Genomic DNA, 20,901 nt, shown 5'->3' on the forward strand with positions numbered 1-20,901 from the left:
ATGAACAAGAGAGGCAGAGACGTGCTCGATACCGTGCATGGGGTGGAGAGGGAGCAGAGACCAGGGACGGGGCATGGAGAAAAACCACAGAGAGGGAGAGAAGGAGAAAGTGGGGAAGGAGGAGAAGCCAGGACTGTGTCTCTGGAGGGAAGGCGCGTTTGGATGCAGCATGTTAATGAGCCCCTTGCAAACACAAGGGAAAGAAGCAGGGAAGGGACTGCAGTGGACAAGCCGGGCTACTCACTCAGTCTCCCCTGTGGGGCCCTGTGGCATTGGGTAGCAGGGCCCAGGAATTGAAAATCTCTTAACTACACAGAATTGTTAACTGCTCCCAAATCCTTTTGTGCCACGGCTGCAAGCTTAGAAGAGCTTAAGCTGTGAGCTGCATGGACGGCCTCAAGAAATCTCTCTTGTGCGGAGCCTCGAGCAGGTTTGCATTGTGTGACCCCGATGAAAAGCCCAGCAGCGAAAGCTTGCAACTGTCCCAGCTCTTTCAGCCGCGTTTGGGGCCTTTAAATCACTCAGGCTGCATCTTCCAAATAAAATGCATTAACAATCCAGCTCAGGCAAGCGGCTGGGGGCCGTGCAGGCTGCCCCGGACCAGCTGATAGCACTTTCCGCTGACGGCTGCTTTTCTAGGCTTGTGTTTTGCTGTTGGACAGAGGCCCAGACTTCCTCCCATCTAACCCCCCCCGCTCCCTGACTGCCCCAGCCCCCAGAAAGTCCCCCCCCGAACCATCCAACCCTCCCCCTGCTCCCTGACTGCCCCCCAGGACGCCTCTTACCACCCGGCAGCTCGAGCCGCTGGCTGCCTCTGGAGCCAAAGTTAAACACGTGCCAGCACACATCCCCTCCCCCGCAGCGTGCTGAGGCAGCGGGTGTGTGTGTGTGTGTGTGTGCAAGGGGGGGGGTCTGGCTGCTGGAGGCCCAATGGGAGCAGCTCAATCAGGCCCCGGCGGCCAATCAGCAGTGCCACACTCTGCAGGGGGGGGAAATTCCAGATCTTTCCACCTTATTCCAAATTCCTACTAAGGCGCCACTTTGGGGGAATGTGCTCAGTGGGGGAGCAGCAGCCCCCCCTGCTCCCCCCAGCTACGCTCCTGCTTGTGGGAGCCCCTGCAAGACCCAGGGCCTGGGGCAAATTGCCCCCCTTGCCCCCGCCTCTGGGCGGCCCTGCTAGCAGCTCTTCTGGGAGCGCAGGGGAGGAATGACTCCCCCTTCTCTAGCTTCTCCCCGTGGGGCTCTGGGGAGCAGGGAGGGTTGGGTGATAAATTCCATCCAACTCCCCCTTTGATCCAAGCCGAGGGGCGTCTCAGCCTCCACGATCCCCTTGGCAGGGCCAAACAAGGGATGTTTTCCACTGCCCAGGAGACCCAGCCAGGGACTCAAGGCCGCCCCAGACTTTCCCTTTCTCCCTTCTGGGAAATCAAGTTCAAGTTCTACAAGCAGCTAAAGAAGCCTCAACCCCGCATCTGAATTAATGTCACATTTCTCACTACCCGACACAAACAAATGTCATTTCAATCCCAGGTGAGTCCACTTCAGTCATTCCTCAGCCCCATTCCTTCACCCTCCTGCCTTAGCTTAGGGCATTGCGCCACCCTGTGGGCGTTTCATTTCCCTTCTCAGTTTCACACAGAGACACAATTTCCTTTGCATGGATCCATGAACAGCAAAACCTCCCTGTGTCTCTTGTCTGAGCCAGGGCAGTCGATTGTATTGACACCTTCTCTCCTGCAATGGTAACGGTCAAACAGAGGGGATGTGGCCACCTTCAGCCCTGGCAGTGAGATATTCCCTCTCCTCTTTCTTCATGCTGCTGTTGTTATTCCATAAAACATGAACCATGGAATAAAAAGCTGAGTTTACTCCAGGGTGAGGAAAGAAAGGAGCCACCAACTCCCCAAAAAATCTCAGTGCCCAGAGAAAAGCTGCCCCTGTTATTGGAACTAATGATGTGCTGGAGATATGTTGGGAAAAGGGACTGTCTGAATTGCCAAGGCAGGAAATGAACAATCTACAGCAACATCATTAACCACAGACACACTCTAGCCATGCTCCAGCCAGTGGGGAAATGGGCAGGAATTCATAAAGTCATCTATAAAAATGATACACATCTAGAAATAGCATAATTATAATCAGCCAATCAGAATCTCTCCATAGACCCCTTACGCGACAACCTTTCTACAATATTGGCTGCAAATAGAACAGCGGTCGCAACGGTGATCTATACGGTTACAGATTATGTCAATAACGTCACAGGAGGTGACACGGCATCAGTGAGACTGATACTGGAATACTGCCTCCAGTTTTGGTGTCCTCGTTTGAAAAAGATGTTGTGAAATTGGAGCTGGGGCAGCAAAGAGCCACCAAATGTTCTGAAGGCTGGAGAAAAATGCCTTCTAGTGAGCTACTGAATGAGCTCAACCTGTTTAGCTGATCAACAGAAAATTGAAAGGTGACTTCACTGAAGTGTTGAAGTGCCTTAATGGAGAGAAAAGATTGGGTATTAAAGGGCTCTTTAATCGAGCAGAGAAAGGCCTAACAAGACCCAATGGCTGGAAGGTGAAAAGAGACAAATTTATATTACAACTAAGGCACAAATATTCAACAGCGAGGATGATTCACCACAGGAACAAGCTACCAAGGAAAGAGATGGATTCTCCATCTCCTGATGTCATTTCATGAAGACTAGATGCCTTTCTGGAATGTGTTTGCCCCCAAAGTAGCTATTGTGTCATACAGGAGGCCTGTGATACGCAGGGGGTCAGATTAGATGCTCTAATGGTCTCTTCTGGCCATAAAGCCGACTAATTTCTGAAAATCTGAGTGCAGCACTGGGAGCAGCGTCTGCTGTTTCCCTGTCTAGCCGGCTTGCTGCCTAGAACGAACGCTCCTTGAGTGGGGTGATCCACAGGGAGTAGCTCAAACCTCCAAAGTGCCTGGCCAGGGGCAGGACATTGGCACAGCAAGGGAGGGGTGTGGCAGTGACATCACAAAGGCCTTTTGCAGGACCTCGCCTATTGGTCCAAGGTGGTGGGGAGGTGGTGACCTCACAGAGAGATGCTGACATCAGCCAGGCAGGACAGGGGCGAGGGGCCAGGGAAACCTCAGAGACCCCTGTGGCTTTGCTTCAGCAAGTCTCCTTCTCCAGGTCTCTCTTTGAGGACTGAGAGAGTATTCGGGTTCACAGACATGGGCGCCAGGAGGAACCTCTTTCGAGTTTTCCCCTTCCCTCTTAGTGATTTTACTAGAAAACAGCCGTCTCTGTTTAGAAGGTAAGAGCCTCCTCGAGGTCTGAAACCTGTTCAGTCTGATCCATCTGGTGACAGGTCACTTCCCTTCTCTATACCTCAGGCTCCTCCCCATCTGCCCAATGGGAACAGGGACAGTTCTCGAGCTCTGGGCAGTCGTGAGCCTGAGTGAGATAAGGGGCGATAAAGCCCTCTGTGAAGGAGAAAGGGGAGTTTCACGGTGTTTAGCACCAAGGAATTCTAAAGTTTGCTAAAATGTCCAGTCTGTGGAAACAAGAAATGGTCGGGGCCAAGCTTTTTAACCACTGCCTTTTCTAAAGCCCATTCAGGGGTGTGACTCCCTGTCTTTTAGGTACCTGGGGTACTTTGCCAGCAGGAGAGAAGAGGTTCCTGCCTCCATGTTTGTGGCCTTAACAAACCAGGTGTTGTGCCCCAGTTCTCGTCTGAGATCCCTGAAAAAGAACATCTTCCCATCCATGAACAAGACAGGACCCATATTTCAAAGGGGAACAAAGAGACCCCCTGGGAATTGCAGACTAGCCAGCCTCACTTCCACAGCTGGAGAGATACTGCAATACATTCTTAAACACTCAGTTTGTCAGCAGCACCTACAGGATAATTTGGTTCTTAGGACGAGGGAGCATGGATTTCTCAAGAACAAATCATCCCAAACCCAGCCTCTTTCCTTCTTTGGCAGGGTTCCAGGCCTAGTGGAGGTGGGTAAACAGTATGAATGATGATTTGGAAAATGGAGTGGAGAGTATCGTTCTAAAATGTGCAACTGACACCAAGCACTTTGGAGCACAGGACTGGAATTCAAAACGCCCGTAATAAATTGGAGACTTGGTCTCCTTGAGCCAAACCCCATGGCTGGGCCCCTCTCTCTAGACTGGGCTGAAGTGAAACCCCAGAGCCAGACACTCCTCCTCCTGGGCAGTGCGCTCCGACCTTGAATGGTCAGATGCTGCTTAGCGCTGTCAGAGCAGCTTTGGCTGGGGGATTCTCCCAGCACTTTCCAATAGCGGGAAGGTACGAAATCCCCATTTGCCTGCTGGGGACGGAGCCCTAGAGGGGGGAGCAACTTGCCCAGAGTCCCCCAGGAAAAGGAAAACAACCAGCAGTGGAACCGATAGGAAACCCAGCAATGGAACCCAGGAGTCCTGGGGGTGTGCTAGGGTGACCAGATGTCCCAATTTTATAGGGACAGTCCCAATTTTGGGGTCTTTTTCTTATCTAGGATCCTATTATCCCCCCCACTCCCTGTCCCGATTTTTCACACTTGCTGTCTGGTCACCCTTGGGTGTGCACATGTGTGGGTCCCAGCTGCTCCCTGCCCCCCTCATTGAAGCAGGTGTGCAGGGTTCCTGCCCTGGGAACTGCAGGGCACCAGTGGCCATGGGGATGGCTGGATGCAGGGCAGGCGCTGATTGGAGGTAAGGTCTGGCTGCAGGCAGGGCAAGGGGTGCGGGGCTGGCTGGAGACAGGGGTGTGTGGGGCAGGCTGGCTGGCTTCAGGCAGGGGTGTGTGGCAGGAGTTGGCTGGAGACAGGGCAGGGTGTCCACGGCTGGGGTGTGTGGGGGCTGGCTGGCTTTGGGCAGGGCCACAGGAGGTGCGGCAGGAGTTAGCTGGAGACAGGGCAGGGGTTGTGGCAGGGGCTGGCTGTGGGCAGGGGGTGTGGAGCTGGCTGCGGGCAGGGCAGGGGGTGTGGGGCTGGCTGCAGACAGAGGCTGGCTGCAGGCAGGGCATGGGGTGCAGGGCTCACTGAAAATGTCCTGAGCGGTATTTTAAGGTGAAGATAACACCATGGTTACCAGGTGACTGGCACATCCTGGGTTAAAGAAAGGAAGGGACCTGGAATTAATAGTCTGAAGTATTTGTGTTACCAACCCTGTCACTGTCTGACCCCCCTTCAGTGTGGAGCAGGTTTGTACGTTGCTGGGTGGAACGCACAGACTCCTGCAGAGCAGAGGCAGCTGTTTCCATGGCAGAGAGCCTGGCACTTAGGAGACTTTCTTGACTTGCTGTTTTGAAGCAATTCAGTAAAATAACGGTGGAGCTACAATGTCCAGTCCAAAATGTCAGCCCCATTGGTGCAAAAATGCTATTTTAGGATCTAAACAGGAGGCTTCCAGCACTAGGACACCTGACCAGAGAGCTCAGTGGGGGCGTAACAGCTGCTGACTCTGACGGTCCTGGGCTAAATCCACTTGCAGGTGGAGGCGTTTCGATTTATTTGATCGATAATGAGGAAGGCGAAGATTAATCCCAGGTTTTTTTAGTAAATGTCATGGACAGATCACGGGCAAAACCCAAAAGCTCATTGCCCATGACCCGGCCATGACTTATACCATAAATACCCCTCATTGAATCTTGGGGAGGGAGGCCCAGGGGGTCCGTGGCACCATGTACTGGGGGAGAAGCCCCGGGGACCCACTGCCACTCCAGATGCTGCCAGGTTAGGGGAGCCCCAGAGGCCAGCCCTGCTCCGGCCACCTCTGGACAGGTGCCAGGAGCCACTGAGCTGTGGCTGCTCCTGCCACCCTTGGAACCACTGCTCAAGCTGTCCCCAGGCCAGCTGCTGGGGCAGCCACGGAGTCAGCCACAGTGGCCACTGCAGAAGTCACAGAATCTATGACTTGTGCAGCCTCCGTGACACAGAGGGATCCCTAATAAAGAGACAAACCCCTCCCTGCTGTGACTGCAGTTCCTGGAAGGAAAGAGAAGAACAGAAAGTGACGAGAGAAGGAAAGAGAGAGAGTCCCTGTCACCTCTCTCCCCTGCTCCCTCCCCCCTTGTATTCTGTAACCCCATCTCACTGGGTTCCCTGTGCTGATGCCATGGGGGTGACTCTAGAGTGCTGGGGATTTGGGGGGAGGGGAAGGGGGCACTTCACTTCTCAGCATTTCACACAAATTTGTCTTTGGGCTGAAGTGTCTCCTGTGAGGCCTCTCAGTCAGAGCTGTACCCCACCCCCTTCAGTGGGGGTGTGTGTAAATTGCAGAGCAGGCAGAGAAGTCGCCCATAAAGGGTCATATTGTTCTGGTGACTGGTTCTGACCTGGGTCCCACGTCCTCTGACACAGGCTCATGTGCAGAACATGGGAGCTCTGGCTTGTCCTAAATGCTGTAGACTGTGAGTTCCTGGAAAGGGCAGGGGAGAGGGAGCAAGAGGAGAGAGGCAGAGACATTGGAGATGAGGAATTGGGGGGAGAAGAAGGAGAGAACAGAGAGACAATAAATGATTGAAGCAGAACAGGTGTCCCAACTCCATCTTGCTCATCACAGGTGTTCACAGAGCTGGGTAGCTGCAGGTTTTCCAGTGTCAAGTCTGAACTTTGATTCTAACAATGTGCGTTGAACTATCAAGGGGATCTCCACATACCTGATCTCTTCCCCCGTCCCCTTTTTTGTATTAATTTTTATTTTGAAGTGTTTGGCTTAACCGTGATCTTCCCTTTCCCCATCTGTATTGCAATTTGGGGGTTATGTTTATTTTGCCTCCCTTTTGTTCATGTTATTATAATTGTAACAGCAAAGGAATCTGCAGGAGCCAAAACTGACTCAAAACTTCATTTCTCCATCATGCCGGAACATCATACAAACAGCTCACGGAGCTGGAATCAAAACATGCAAGGCCACAGGATGGGAGATGCAGGTTTCCAAGGGTTCTGTCTTTCTCAGATGACACATTCCAGCCCCTTGTGTTCCTCCATCCTGTATGACCTGCTGGATTTCGACACATTTATTGTCTCATTCTATAGATAATGTGATTGTAACACAATGTGACTGAAATTAAACCACTTCCAGATGAGGAAACAACAAAAGAGAAAAACCATTATTGCATTGGCTGGGAATCAAACCCAGATGAATTGCTTGGAAGATACCGACACACACCACTATACCACCAATGCATCTGGCAGGAGTAACTTTCCTGCAGGCTCTGTGTGCTGGCAATGGGGTGACACATGACCATGGAGTTAGTGAGCAGGGTGGATGGGCTGGAAGCTGCCTGACAGCTGGGAGCAGAGTTAGGATCCCAGAGTGACTGAAAGGGGGCAATGATGAAAACAGATCTCACTGGGAGCTGGCCCCACACCTGCCCCGCCCCTAGGAGAGGGGAACTGAAGCTCAACTTCAATCACAGAAAAATCTTCCCTGAGAAGGAAGGGGACAGCTTGTTTTAAAGACCAGGTTTGTGTTTGTTCCTGCTACATACGGAGGGGCTGGGTAGTGCTGATTCCAGCCCCCAGACTCTGGGAGGATAAGGAACAAATTCAGGCTGCCAGTGACCTGCAGGAGCGAGATGATCTTCTGACAGTGACGGACGCCTGGTCCTAAAGGCCTTTGTCTGCCCCCTTCCAGTGACTGTTTGGTACAGGAATGCAGCCCCCAACTCCTGGGTCTCTCCTGGGGAAATAATGTTTCTGTGCAAAACACCAAAGCTTTTAACAGAAAGGAAGAAAAGGAAATGGCCACACGATGGGACTAGGACATAAGGAATGAAACACAAGATGCTTCTCCCCTGTGCACTGACTTTTAACCTTGTTTGTGGTGGTGGTGTATCCATGTTGGTCCCAGGGGTCCTCTGGGGCGCCGGGCATTGGCCACTTTCGGGATAGTGGGCTAGATGAACTGGTCTGACTCAGTGTGGCTGTTCTTATGTTCTAACTGCTGGTTATGGAAGAGACGACCTTCCAGGCTACACAGAACTGAAGAAGTGTGTGGGGTTAGCTTCAAAGCTTGTCTCTTTCACCAACAGAGGTTGGTCCTCTGCAAGCTCTTACCCTCACCCGCCTTGTCTCTCTTGGATTCTGAAAAGTGTTTTCTCTCCACTCCCCTTGCAGAGAAGTTAAGTTTCCCTTTGGGCAACTATCAGGCTGAAGCAATTGTATTGACTGTGACACTAGAATTGAAGATTTAATATTATAAATAAATGAGTCTAAACTTGAGGTTCTGGTTTTCACATTGGTTTTTCTAACTCCGTTCCCAATTCTCTTCTAGAAAGGCCTCCAGGCTGCCTGCCCAGTCCAGCAAAAGTGGCCAGGAGAAAGCCCACACTGCTGCTCTTTCAGGTAGTTGAAGGCTGCTATCAAATCCCCCCTCACTCCGTCAGTCCCCAGTCTGTGACAGTGCCTGGGATTCTTCCATCCTAAGTGCAGGACTCTGCACTTCTCCTTGTTGAACCTCCTCAGATTTCTTTTGGCCCAATCCTCCAATTTGTCTAGGTCACTCTGGACCCAAACCCTGTCCTCCAGCACTTGGATTCTTTACATGCTTTCACAGAGCAAAGAGCACATGTTCCATGATTTCATAGGGCAGAGTTTTGTGCTGTCGGGAGCTTTCCCTGTGTGAATTTGACAGGTGGATCAACATAGAGACACATTGTGACCCTTCTCAGGGTGCTGAGGACTGTGAGTCTCCTTGTTGCCACCTGCCACAAGGAAGAGGGAGTTTTGCATTTGGCAGCTGGATGTTAGTGACCAAACTCACCAGCCTGCTGGAACTCAAGGACCCTCCTCTGAGCTACAGCAGCCACCTTAACCCTTGAGTTCCTTCAATGTGTCCCCCTCTGGGGTCCAGCCCGGATCACCAGATACTCGGTGAAATCCCAGAGCCTCTCTTCCCCAAGTATCCCAGGTTACTAGTTTTACTGTGGACCATTGCTACTGTATCTCACACAGCACCTGAGTACAGTTATGGAACAAGCAAAACATTTATTTAACAACGGATAGAGATTTAAACAAACAAACGTGAGTGATGGAAACCAACTGTGACCAACTAAACAAAGGCAGAAAGTGATAGAATAGAAAGGCCAGCACAAAAAACAGAGAGAGGAACAATAAGATACTAAAAGGACAATGGTTGGAACTCTCCATTTCTCTCAGTCTTTGGATTGATGGGTACTAGAGCTGTAGCAACAGTTGAGGAACCAGGGTAAATTAAATCTAAGGTTTGAGCTGCTAGTGAAGCATTTCCCACACTCACGGCATTCATAGGGCCTCTCTCCTCGTGGATTGTTTGATGCCTAATAAGGTGCGAACTGCGATTGAAGGTTTTCCCACACTCACGGCATTCAAAGGGCCTGTCCCCTGTGTGGATTCTCTGATGTCTAGAAAGGTTTGAGCTGCTAGTGAAGCATTTCCCACACTCACGGCATTCAAAGGGCCTCTCCCCTGTGTGGATTCTCTGATGTTGAGAAAGGTCTGAGCTGCTAGTGAAGCTTTTCCCACACTCACTGCATTCAAAGGGCCTCTCCCCTGTGTGGATTCTCTGATGTTGAGAAAGGTTTGAGCTGCTAGTGAAGCATTTCCCACACTCACGGCATTCAAAGGGCCTCTCCCCTGTGTGGATTCTCTGATGTACAGAAAGGGCTGAGCTGTGAGAGAAGGTTTTTCCACACTCCCTGCATGTATTTTTTCTCTTTGGCCTGAGGATATCCTGCTGTGTTGTGGTTTCCATGAGGACCTTCTGAGTTCCCCAACAGGAAATAAATTTATCCACTTTCTTCCCTGGCTGGTTTCCTTGATCTGTTTTTGGTCTGTGCTGAATCTCCCAGGATTTTCCCTGCTCATGACTCCTGGACACATTCCTTTTCGATCTTTGAGATAATGCTCTGTTTTTACCCACTGGCTCAACATTTTCAGGCTGAGAATTCTGCTCCTCTTTCTCACATGCCATTGCATCACCTGCTGTGATAGAGACAGAAACCTCAGACAGGGATGGAAAGGGGAAGACTAAACAAAAACAAGTGCTGAAGACAGGTCAAATAAAAATCAGGAGCTGAACTCCCCCAAACTCTTCCCCCAAGTAGGGGAGAGGAGGGGGATGAATTCAGCCTTCACATCCCATCCAAATACGCAGGGGGAAGGGAGGAAGCTACTGCCTGGTGTCTGCTAGGATCTATAGGAAGCCATGAACTATATTTACCCTGAGGATATGACCCCTGCTAGGGATAATAATGAACCGAGAGACCTCCCCAAGGGCTTTGTTGGGCATCCCAGATGTTTCCTTCAGGCACTTACAGATTCTGAGGTGGTTTAATGTTTCCTCACCTGTGCAGGGAGGTCTCAGGATCTCTCTTTCCTCTGACCGCTGGAGGTCTGGGACCCATGGCTCTTCCCCTTGTTCCAGCTGGGAGATCACATCATGCTGGAAAACTAGAAACCCTGCTCAGATGAAAGAAAACAAAGGAGTTCAGTTGATTTCATAAGACTTGGTCATAAAAAAACATTCTATTAATTTAACTTCAGTGCTTAGTGTGACCTGGTGGGCCAGGGGCAGTTCTCACTGAAAATGCCAAAGTTAGGGCAGGCTGAAAAAGGGAGAGCAGATGCTCCCAAAACTGCAGGTTAACACTGAAGTTAAATTCACCGACCAGTCACCAACTGTGCTTCTGATCCCCCACATGGGTTATCGAGAAGCTGAAAAAAGAAATCACACGGCCCCCTTTATTGCATCCCTGTTCTCTGACTCCCAATCAGCAACTAGGTCCAGTACAGTGAGAGGTTATTTAAAAACTCTGCTCACATAAACAAAGTGTTCCTCTGACCCCAAAGGGTCAGCCACATCACCAGGTCAGTATAGGTTTGAATATTACCCAAAATTCCATCCTTCCAGACAATCCTTTAGCGTCTAAACAAAAGGTTTAAACGAAAGAAAGACAGAAAGAAGTTAAATGGGAAAGCAGTCAGATACATTCCAAAATGGATATATCAGGTTCTTAGCAGTATTGGTGAATTGCTGGCTTGAAAGTCCATCTGGAACGCATCCACAGCTTGGATGGGTCATTCAGTCCTTTGTTCCAGGGTTCAGTTTGTAGAGAAGTTGCTCCAGAAGTAGGAAGGGGGATTGAAGACAAAATGGAGATGATGCAGCTGCCCTTTATATTTCTTTTGCCATGTGGCCTGTACTTCCTGTGTCCCAAACACAAGATTCACAGCACGTGGCATGGAAAAGCCTTGAAGTTCTCATTACACAGGCATACCCCAGCATGTCTTGCTGACTCAATAGGCGTATTCCCTTGGTCCTTTCCATGGGCTCATTGTACAGCTGATGACCCTCAATGGGCCATCAAACAGGCTAGGCAGTGTTGATGTCAATATGTCTGGGAGTGTCACCCAGAAACACTGCAGAAGTCTGGAAATACAGATATACCCTACATATCTATAACTCACAATACAAAGGTGATACAAACATAGAAACAAAATTATCATACTTGGCAAATCATAGCATTTCCCTGACACCTTACATGGCATATCTAGCACAAGTCATTGCAATTTTATCAGATTATATTATTATTTTATTATTAATATCAAAGTGTCTCACAATTCCATACAGTGTCACACTTGGTAAACCAATGAATTCCCAGGACCAGTTCCTCAGGTCCTTGAAGATGCCGAACACTGTGCTTATGAGGGACTGAAATACCCACATATCTGCTGGGAACACACACACACAGACACTGTGTCTGTCTATACCCTTGTGTTCACTCTTCTAGAAAATTATGATCAATTTTGTACGCAGTATGGCTTGTGAGGTATCATTTGAAAACGCATAACTTACTGAATATTATCCTCCTGTTAAAATATGTAGTAACACTGTATGTAAAGTTATGAGATTTTACTATATGATATTACTGAAAAAGTTACAATTCTGGGGAACACCCACAAAGCAGTTCCTCAGAGACAGCAAGGCAAACAGCTGGTCAAACAGCCATTCTCCTGCAGGGGGAAGGTGTGAAGAAGACATTTACATTCCATCACAGGGACCTCTTGAAGCTGTTGTGGAAAATGACCACACGATTGATTTTGAACCAGCTCAGCCTGAGGCTCTTTTCTTGGTTAAAAGTGCGCAGGGGGCGACAGCTATTGGAATACTGTCCCCTTGAGCTAAAAATCACACAAGCCTTTTAAAGCTTAAAACCCCAAACAATGACACATATGTTGCACATTAATTTCCTTATTTGGAATATATTGCAAAATATGATGCAGGTCAAAAGCAAGCTGAACAAGCAGTTTTCCATATTCGGCCTTTCCTGTTATTGTTATTACACCTGGTGAAATGGGAGCAAGACTCTGCATGTCTCAAGAAATGTCACTACCAACCTAGGCCATTTTCACATGCTGGGGTGCAATCCAGAGCAGTGAGGAGTTGTGTCATCTGTAATCCTGGGTGAGATTCAGTGTTCTGCTGCTGGAGCTCCCCTGTCTGGATACTCCCAGCCAGCATTCAAGGACGGACCGAGTGTCTGTGTGATAAGTAACCCTGGACCGGCAGCTCTGACTCCAGTCGCCTGCTTGTTACACCCCAAGCCCATTCTGGTTTTGATAGAGAAGGCTCAGGGTTTGAGAGAAGGCCGGGGGTAGGAAGCTTCTGTTCGTTATGCTGGACCTAGCCCCCAGTTTTACTTGAGCAAACAGGAGCTATTTGACACTGTGCGATACGGCTCCTGTGCTCTGTTCCCAAAGTGTTCTGCAGCAGGGGAGTGTCTCTGGTAGTGTGTGTGTCACTGGCATATTGGGGTGATGCTGCCAGGGCCGGCTCTAACAGTTCTGCCGCCCCTCCCCCGCGAGCGCCGCCCGACCCCTCCCTGAGCGTCACACCACCCAAGTCCCCGCCCCCCCAGCGCCGCGTCGCGCCGCCCAAGTCCCCGCCACCCCCCAGCGCCGCCTGGCCAAACCAAAAACAACCCCCAATCACCGCCCCCTCCCAATGTGCCGCCCCAATCATGTGCTTGGTAGGCTGGTGCCTGGAGCCGGCCCTGGATGCTGCAACAGGACAGAGTAGAGGTGGCATTGTGGGGGTGGCATGAACCTTCATTCTTCATTTCCCCGTCCAAGAACAGAGGGGACAGGAACCCTTACCCAGCGAGGTCACATTCTTATAGTTCTGCTGCATGACATCCCTGTAGAGGGCTCTCTGAGTGGGGTCCAGCAGAGCCCCCTCACCCCTGGTGAAATGCACAGCCACCTCCTTGAAGGTCACCGGCCCCTGAAAGAGCAAGAGTCCAACACTCAGTACCTGCTGCCCCACTCACAACCCCACTATTCACGGAACAGCAGCACCAGGGAAATGGAAGCTCCGGGAGGCCCATGTTAACAGAGTCCCACCCCACCTAGCTTAGAGCAGCCAGGAGGCATCAGAAGGTAGAAAGAGAGAACCTTTGTGTCTCCCAGCTGACAGACGGAGGCAGGGTCATCACATTTATCACATACCTACTAGCCAGAGCTTAATATAGGAGATAGGGCTGGCTCTGGACCCTACTGGTGTCTCCCTGGTAGGAATCCCAACACTCTCCAAATTAAATATATGAAAGAAAGGGGAAGTCAATAGTAAAGAATAGAAGTTAGAAGGTCAGAATTGTAGAAAACTGGTAAAGAAAGCTATCAGAAATCAATGACCAATCAATGACAATAAGAAGGAAGTTTTTAAAAGTATATTATGTGCAAACTTAATCCTAACAATGGTACTTTACTAGATAGAAATGGCAGAATTATCAAAAATAATGCAGAAGAGGTAAAAGTCCTCAATAAATATTTCTCTCCTGGATTTGGAGAAAAACAGATCATGTACTCGTATCATAAGATGTTGACGACGACACTCTTTCCATTCCGACAAGAAGTCATGAGGACATTAAACAGCAGCTATTAAAGTCAGGCATGTTTAAATCAGCGGGTCCAGATGACTTGTATCCAAGACTTTCTAAAAGACCTGAAGTCTTACATCTATATTCATCAAGAGAATGGAGCAGCCAATACTGGATTTCATTCATTAATAAAGAATCAAAGAAGGGTAATATGATTAGTGCCCACTAACAAAGGTTTAGAGAAAATAGAGCCTATCAAACTAACGGGATATCCTTACTGGAGGAGATCAAAAGTTTGGTTGCAGCTAATAGTATTGATGTAATTTACCTAAACTTCTGTAAGGGATATGACTTGATCAGCACAATATTTTTACTAAAAAAACGAGAATGATACAAAATAAACACGGCATACATTAAATAGATTAAAAACTCTGATAGTGAATGGGGTTCCAGGGTCGAGTGGATTTCTTTCTAGCAGGTTCCCGCAGGGATTGGTTCTTGGCCCTGTGCTATTTAACATTCTTATCCATGACCTAAAAGAGTGTATAAAATCATCACTGATAAAGTTTGCAGTTGCCACAACGATTGGGGCTGTGAGTAGAATGAAGTGTGAGTAGATTCAGGCTCCATCACTGGGAGTCTGGGAAGTTGTCCCAGCCCTGGCTGGAGGGTTATTTCCTGTTCCACAAGGAGGGGAAGTTCCATTCCCAATTCCTGTGCCTTAAAATAAGACCGTTACTCACCTGTAGTAACTGTTGTTCTTCGAGATGTGTTGCTCCTATCCATTCCAGTTAGGTGTGCGCGCCGCGCGTGCACAGCATCTCGGAACTTTTTACCCTAGCAACACCGGCGGGCCGGCTGGCGCCCCCTGGAGTGGCGCCGCCATGGCGCGAGTTATATACCCCAGCCGGCCCGTCCGCTCCTCAGTTCCTTCTTGCCGGCTACTCCGACAGTGGGGAAGGAGGGCGGGTCTGGAATGGATAGGAGCAACACATCTCGAAGAACAACAGTTACTACAGGTGAGTAACCGTCTTTTCTTCTTCGAGTGATTGCTCCTATGCATTCCAGTTAGGTGAATCCCAAGCCTTACCTAGGCGGTGGGGTCGGAGTGAGACGTGGCAGAGAATAATACCGCGGAGCCGAAGGCTGCGTCGTCTCGAGACTGCTGCACCAACGCGTAGTGGGAGGCGAAGGTGTGGACCGAAGACCAGGTGGCCGCTCGACAGATGTCCTGGATCGGAACGTTGGCCAGGAAGGCAACAGATGAGGCGTGCGCCCTCGTCGAGTGTGCAGTGACGCGGCCTGGTGGTACGCGAGCCAGCTCGTAGCAGGTCCGGATACACGCAGTGACCCAGGAGGAAATCCGCTGGGAGGATATCGGCTCTCCCTTCATGCGGTCAGCAACCGCTACGAACAGCTGGGGCGAACGCCGGAAGGGCTTAGTCCGCTCGATGTAGAAAGCGAGCGCTCTACGGACGTCGAGGGTATGCAGCTGCTGTTCCCGAGGCGAGGCATGCGGCTTCGGGAAGAACACCGGGAGGAAGATCTCCTGGTTGAGATGGAAAGCTGACACTACCTTCGGGAGGAAGGCCGGATGAGGGCGAAGCTGCACCTTGTCCCCATGGAAGACCGTGTATGGAGGATTAACCGTTAGAGCGCGAAGCTCAGAAACTCGCCTCGCTGATGTAATGGCAACGAGGAAGGCCGTCTTCCACAAGAGGTAGAGCAGGGAGCACGTGGCTAAGGGCTCGAACGGAGGACACATCAGCTTGGCCAACACGAGGTTCAAATCCCAGGTTGGGGCAGGGCGCCGCACCGGCGGGTACAAGCGGTCCAGGCCCTTGAGGAAGCGGGAAACCATCTGGTTCGAGAAGATGGACCGACCTTCCACGGAGGGACGAAAGGCGGATACCGCTGCCAGATGAACTCTCAAGGAGGAGACCGCCAGACCTTGCTCCTTAAGGTGCCAGAGGTAGTCCAGGATGGTAGGGACTGGTACCAGGAATGGATTAAGACCTCGGTGATCACACCAGAGTGCAAACCTCTTCCACTTCGCCAGGTAAGTGGAGCGAGTGGAAGGCTTTCTGCTCTCAAGCAGGACCTGTTGAACCGCTGCAGAACAGCCCCTCTCCGCGTGGGTCAGCCACTCAGGTACCAAGCTGTAAGATGGAGGGATTGCAGGTTCGGATGGTGGAGTCTGCCGAAATCCTGGGTGATGAGGTCCGGCCACAACGGAAGGGGGATGGGCTCCCGAACGGAGAGCTCGAGCAGCAGGGTGTACCAGTGCTGCCTCGGCCAGGCCGGCGCTACTAGAATGACGTGGGCTCTGTCCCTCCGAAGCTTCAGGAGCACTCGGTGCACAAGCAGGAACGGAGGGAAGGCGTAGAGGAGGCGATCCGTCCAGTGATAAAGGAAGGCGTCCGACAGGGAGCCTGGCGAGCGACCCTGGAACGAGCAAAACAGGTGGCACTTCCTGTTCTCTCTGGAGGCGAATAGGTCTACTTCGGGAAACCCCCACCTCCGGAAGATTGTGTGGACGACATCTGGACGGAGGGACCACTCGTGGGAGAGGAACGACCTGCTGAGATGGTCGGCCAGCGTGTTCTGCACTCCCGGAAGAAAGGACGCTTCCAGGTGAATTGAGTGGGTCACGCAGAAGTCCCACAGGAGCATCGCTTCCTTGCAGAGGGGGGAGGAGCGGGCTCTGCCCTGCTTGTTCACGTAGAACATTGCGGTGGTGTTGTCCGTGAATACTGTCACACAACGGCCTTGCAGGCGGGTGCAGAAGGTGTGACAGGCCAGGCGGATGGCACGTAGCTCGCGAATGTTGATGTGCAGGGCGAGCTCCTGGACCGACCACAGGCCCTGCGTATGGAGATCGCCCAGGTGGGCCCCCCAACCGAGTGCTGAGGCATCCGTGGTCAGAGTGACGGACGGGCGAGGAGGGCGGAACAGAACTCCGGCACACACGACCTGCGGGTCGAGCCACCAGTTGAGGGACTCGAGGGTCGTCCTGGTGACCGTGACCACCATGTCGATGGGGTCTCGATGTGGCCTGTACACCGACGCGAGCCACGACTGGAACGGACGAAGGTGGAGCCGCGCGTACGCGGTGACATACGTGCACGAGGCCATGTGGCCCAGGAGGCGGAGGCAGGAGCGCACTGTCGTGGTAGGGAAGGCGACGAGGTCCCGGATGATGGAGACCATCGTCTGGTGCCGAGCGCGAGGGAGACAGGCTCTGGCCACTGTGGAGTCGAGGACCGCTCCGATGAACTCCACCCGCTGCGTCGGAATCAAAGTGGACTTCTCGGTGTTGATGAGAAGACCGAGCCGCTGAAAGAGAGACAGGATTTTTGCCATCTGGTCCATCACAAGTTGCCGGGACTGACCTCGAACCAGTCAGTCGTCGAGATACGGGTAAACGTGTATCTGACGACGTCGGAGGGCTGCGGCGACTACCGCCATGCATTTGGTAAACACCCTCGGGGCGGTGGAAAGTCCGAACGGCAACACTGCGAACTGGTAGTGGGTGTCGTTGACCACAAACCGAAGGTAACGACGATGGGGAGGATAGATCGCGACATGGAAGTAGGCGTCCTTCATGTCGAGGGCGGCAAACCAGTCTCCCGGATCCAGAGAGGGAATGATGGTCCCCAGAGTGACCATGCGAAACTTGGGCTTGAGCAGGTACTTGTTCAGCTCGCGAAGGTCCAGGATAGGACGTAGCCTGCCTTTCGCCTTGGGGATGAGAAAATAACGGGAGTAGAATCCCCTGCCCCGCCTGTCTTGAGGCACTGCTTCTATGGCACCCACGCTCAACAGAGTCTGGACCTCTTGTAAGAGGACTTGCTCGTGAGAGGGGTCCCTGAAGAGGGACAGGGAAGGTGGGTGGGAAGGAGGGGGCGAAACAAATTGCAGGCGGTATCCCGACTGGACTGTTTGAAGCACCCAGTTGTCTGTTGTTAATTGGGACCACGCCGAAAAGAAATGGGAGAGGCGGTTGTAAAATAACGGGGAAGGATCCGGTAGGGAGAGTGATGGGCCGTCCTCGAGCGTCCCATCAAAAGGCCTGCTTGGCCCCCTGAGGGGCCTTGGAAGCGGCCTGGCCCTGGTTGCGGCGGTTGCCGGACGGGCGATGGCGATTTTGGGCCGGTCGTCGGCTATTGTAAGGTCGATACCGAGACTGATAGGCCGGTCGGGAGGGCTGTGGACGGAATGGCCTGCGCTGCATCGCTGGAGTATGCATGCCTAGAGTACGTATCGCGATACGGCCATCCTTCAAAGTCTGGATTCGAGAATCCGTCTTTTCCGAGAAAAGCCCCTTTGTATCGAATGGCAGGTCCTGTAGTGTATATTGGACCTCCGGCGGCGGGGTGGAAGACTGCAGCCAGGCGATACGCCGCATCGTTACACCGGAGGCCAAGGTCCTCGCACCTGAGTCCGCAGCGTCGAGGGCGGCTGTGATGGAGGATCTAGACGACCTCCTCCCCTCCTCCAACATGGCCGCGAACTCCTGGCGGGAGGCTGTCGGCAGGAGCTCAGTAAATTTCGCCAGGGACGTCAAGATATCAAAGACGTACCTGGCGAGGAGGACCATATGATTGGCAATCCTCATTTGGAGGCCTCCAGCAGAATAGACCTTTCGGCCTAGCAGGTCCATACGCCTCGCGTCCTTTGATTTGGGCGCAGGGGCCGGTTGGCCGTGGCGTTCCCTGTCATTGACCGACTGGACTACCAGGGAGTCCGGGGTCGGATGTGTGTACAAATATTCATAGCCCGTGGGAGGGACAGAGTACTTTCGTTCAACACCACAGGCCGTAGGAGGCACGGACGCAGGCGTCTGCCAGATAGTGGTGGCATTCCTTTGCACTGTCCGTACAAAAGGCAGTGCAACTCGCACCGGCATGTCCGCCCCAACAACGTTCGTAATGGGGTCCTCGTCTTCCTGTACCTCCTCTACCGGCAAGGCCATAGCTGTCGCCACGCGGCGAAGGAGGTCTTGGTGAGCCTTTACATCGATGGGTGGAGGCTCCTTTGTCGCCGCGCCGGCCACAGCCTCATCAGGCGAGGACGAGGAGGACAACCCCTGGACGACCGCCTCCGAAGAGGGGTCCGCTGCTTGCTCTTCGGGGGGGGCGGGCTGCGCGTGGCCCTGGGACTCCGACGGTATAGCATCCGCCGCCGGTGGCGAAGGGGCCGGTCGGGTTATTGTCGCCTCTGGAACCCTGCGCTCGGTCACGGGAGGCCTTGGTGGAAAGGGCGCCCCCTGAGCCTCATACTGGGCCCATGGAACCCAGAAGCCCCACGGTTGCGCCCCTTGAGGATGGCCTTGTGGGGTAGGTGGCAGGAGTCCGTAACCTTCCGTGCCGGAAGCGACCGACGCGGGCCGAGATGGCCATGGAGGTGCCGAGGCGCTCACAGAGTGCGCTGCAGAATGGGGCAGTCCGTCCCCGGATGGCAAGGAAGAGCGATGTTGCTCCATGCGGTACCGGGAAGGCGACCGGGAGTGACGTCCGTCACGGTGCCGGGAGCTCGACCGGTGCCGGGAGCTCGACCGGTGCCGGGAGCTCGACCGGGACTGAGACCTCCGGTGCCGTGAACGCCCGCGCGAGTCGCGGTGCCGGGAGCAGTGCCGGGACGGCGATCTCCGACGGTGCCGACGCGATGGCGACCTGGACCTCGTGCGGCGTCGGGAGTACGACCGGTACCGCGATGACGAGCGGTACCGGGACTGCGACCGACGTTTCGACGGCGATCGGTGCCGCGAAGGCGAGCGGTGCCGAGATCGCGAGCGACGGGACGGAGACCTGCCGCAGGACCGGGACCGGGACCGGGACCGGGACCGGGTGCGTCGTCCATGTCGCCTGTCCAGGGACGGTGGCCGGGTCATTCTAGCCAGCTTCCCCACCGACACGACAGCCCGCACCGGCGGTGCCGGGGGCCTGAGGCCTGGTGCCTCTATGAGCTTGATCAGCTCTTGCGCGGAGGCGAATGTCTCCGGCGTTGACGGCAGCCGGGGCTCAAGCTCGGACGGCACCGGGGAGCGTGGCGGCGCCGGACTCGACGGGCCTTGCGGCGCCGGAGTCAAGGGTCCGGTGCACGGCTTGTGCACGGGCACCGCGGGGGCCGCCAGGAGCGCAGCCGCTTTCGCCGAGTCCTCAGCGCGAGCCTTCGCCAGTGCCTTCGCCAGCCTCTGCTTCTTCGCGGGCGAAAGCGAGCGGTGCCGAGACTTCTTAACCGCTTTCTGCGTCGGCGGTTCCACGGAGGTGGAGCTGCTCGGTGCCGCCGGTGCGCTCTGCACCGAGGCAGTTCGCGGTGCCGGCGCGGACGGTGCAGGTGGCTGAAGCGACGCCTCCATCAAAATCTGCTTCAAGCGGATATCCCGCTCTTTTCGGGTCCGCGGTTTAAAAGTCGAACAGATCGAACACTTGTCTGTTCTGTGCCCTTCGCCCAGGCAACGGAGACAGGCGTCGTGCGGGTCTCCGATGGGCATAGGCCTCTGGCACGCCGCGCAGGGCTTAAAGCCCGGTGCCTTGGGTATGAGCCCGCACCGGGTGAGGTAAAAAGGGGAACCCCCCCCCCTTTTACCTTATCTATTTACACTAACTATCTAACTAAGTAACTGTCAAACTAACTACCAAACTAACTATATACAAATCAGAAGCGAAAGCTAGGGTCGTGGAGAACGAAGAGCACTCCACAGTTCCAACTGGCTGTCACGGGCGGTAAGAAGGAACTGAGGAGCGGACGGGCCGGCTGGGGTATATAACTCGCGCCATGGCGGCGCCACTCCAGGGGGCGCCAGCCGGCCCGCCGGTGTTGCTAGGGTAAAAAGTTCCGAGATGCTGTGCACGCGCGGCGCGCACACCTAACTGGAATGCATAGGAGCAATCACTCGAAGAAGAATAGGCCCTATCTGACACTACACCCCCATATTCATCATAGTGGTATGGTTACAATATGATTAGGACATAATTATGATGTATTTTGTACAAGATGCATTATGTGTGGTGTCACTGGAAAAGTTATGAGTTGCTGAATATGATTATCCTATTTGTGT

General features: G+C 53.0%; 1 protein-coding gene across 1 annotated transcript in view; it reads right to left on the reverse strand.

The window, feature by feature from the left end:
• The window catches only part of LOC123356632, a 1,710,063-nt gene that overhangs the window by 862,203 nt on the left and 826,959 nt on the right, over positions 1-20,901 (reverse strand). Inside the window, 2 exon segments of the mRNA XM_044999989.1 lie at positions 9,215-9,262; positions 9,265-9,656. Of these exon segments, the coding sequence (XP_044855924.1) occupies positions 9,215-9,262; positions 9,265-9,656 (440 nt within the window).

This window comes from Mauremys mutica, chromosome 26, assembly GCF_020497125.1.
Source record: "Mauremys mutica isolate MM-2020 ecotype Southern chromosome 26, ASM2049712v1, whole genome shotgun sequence".
Classification (NCBI taxonomy): Eukaryota; Metazoa; Chordata; order Testudines; family Geoemydidae; genus Mauremys; species Mauremys mutica.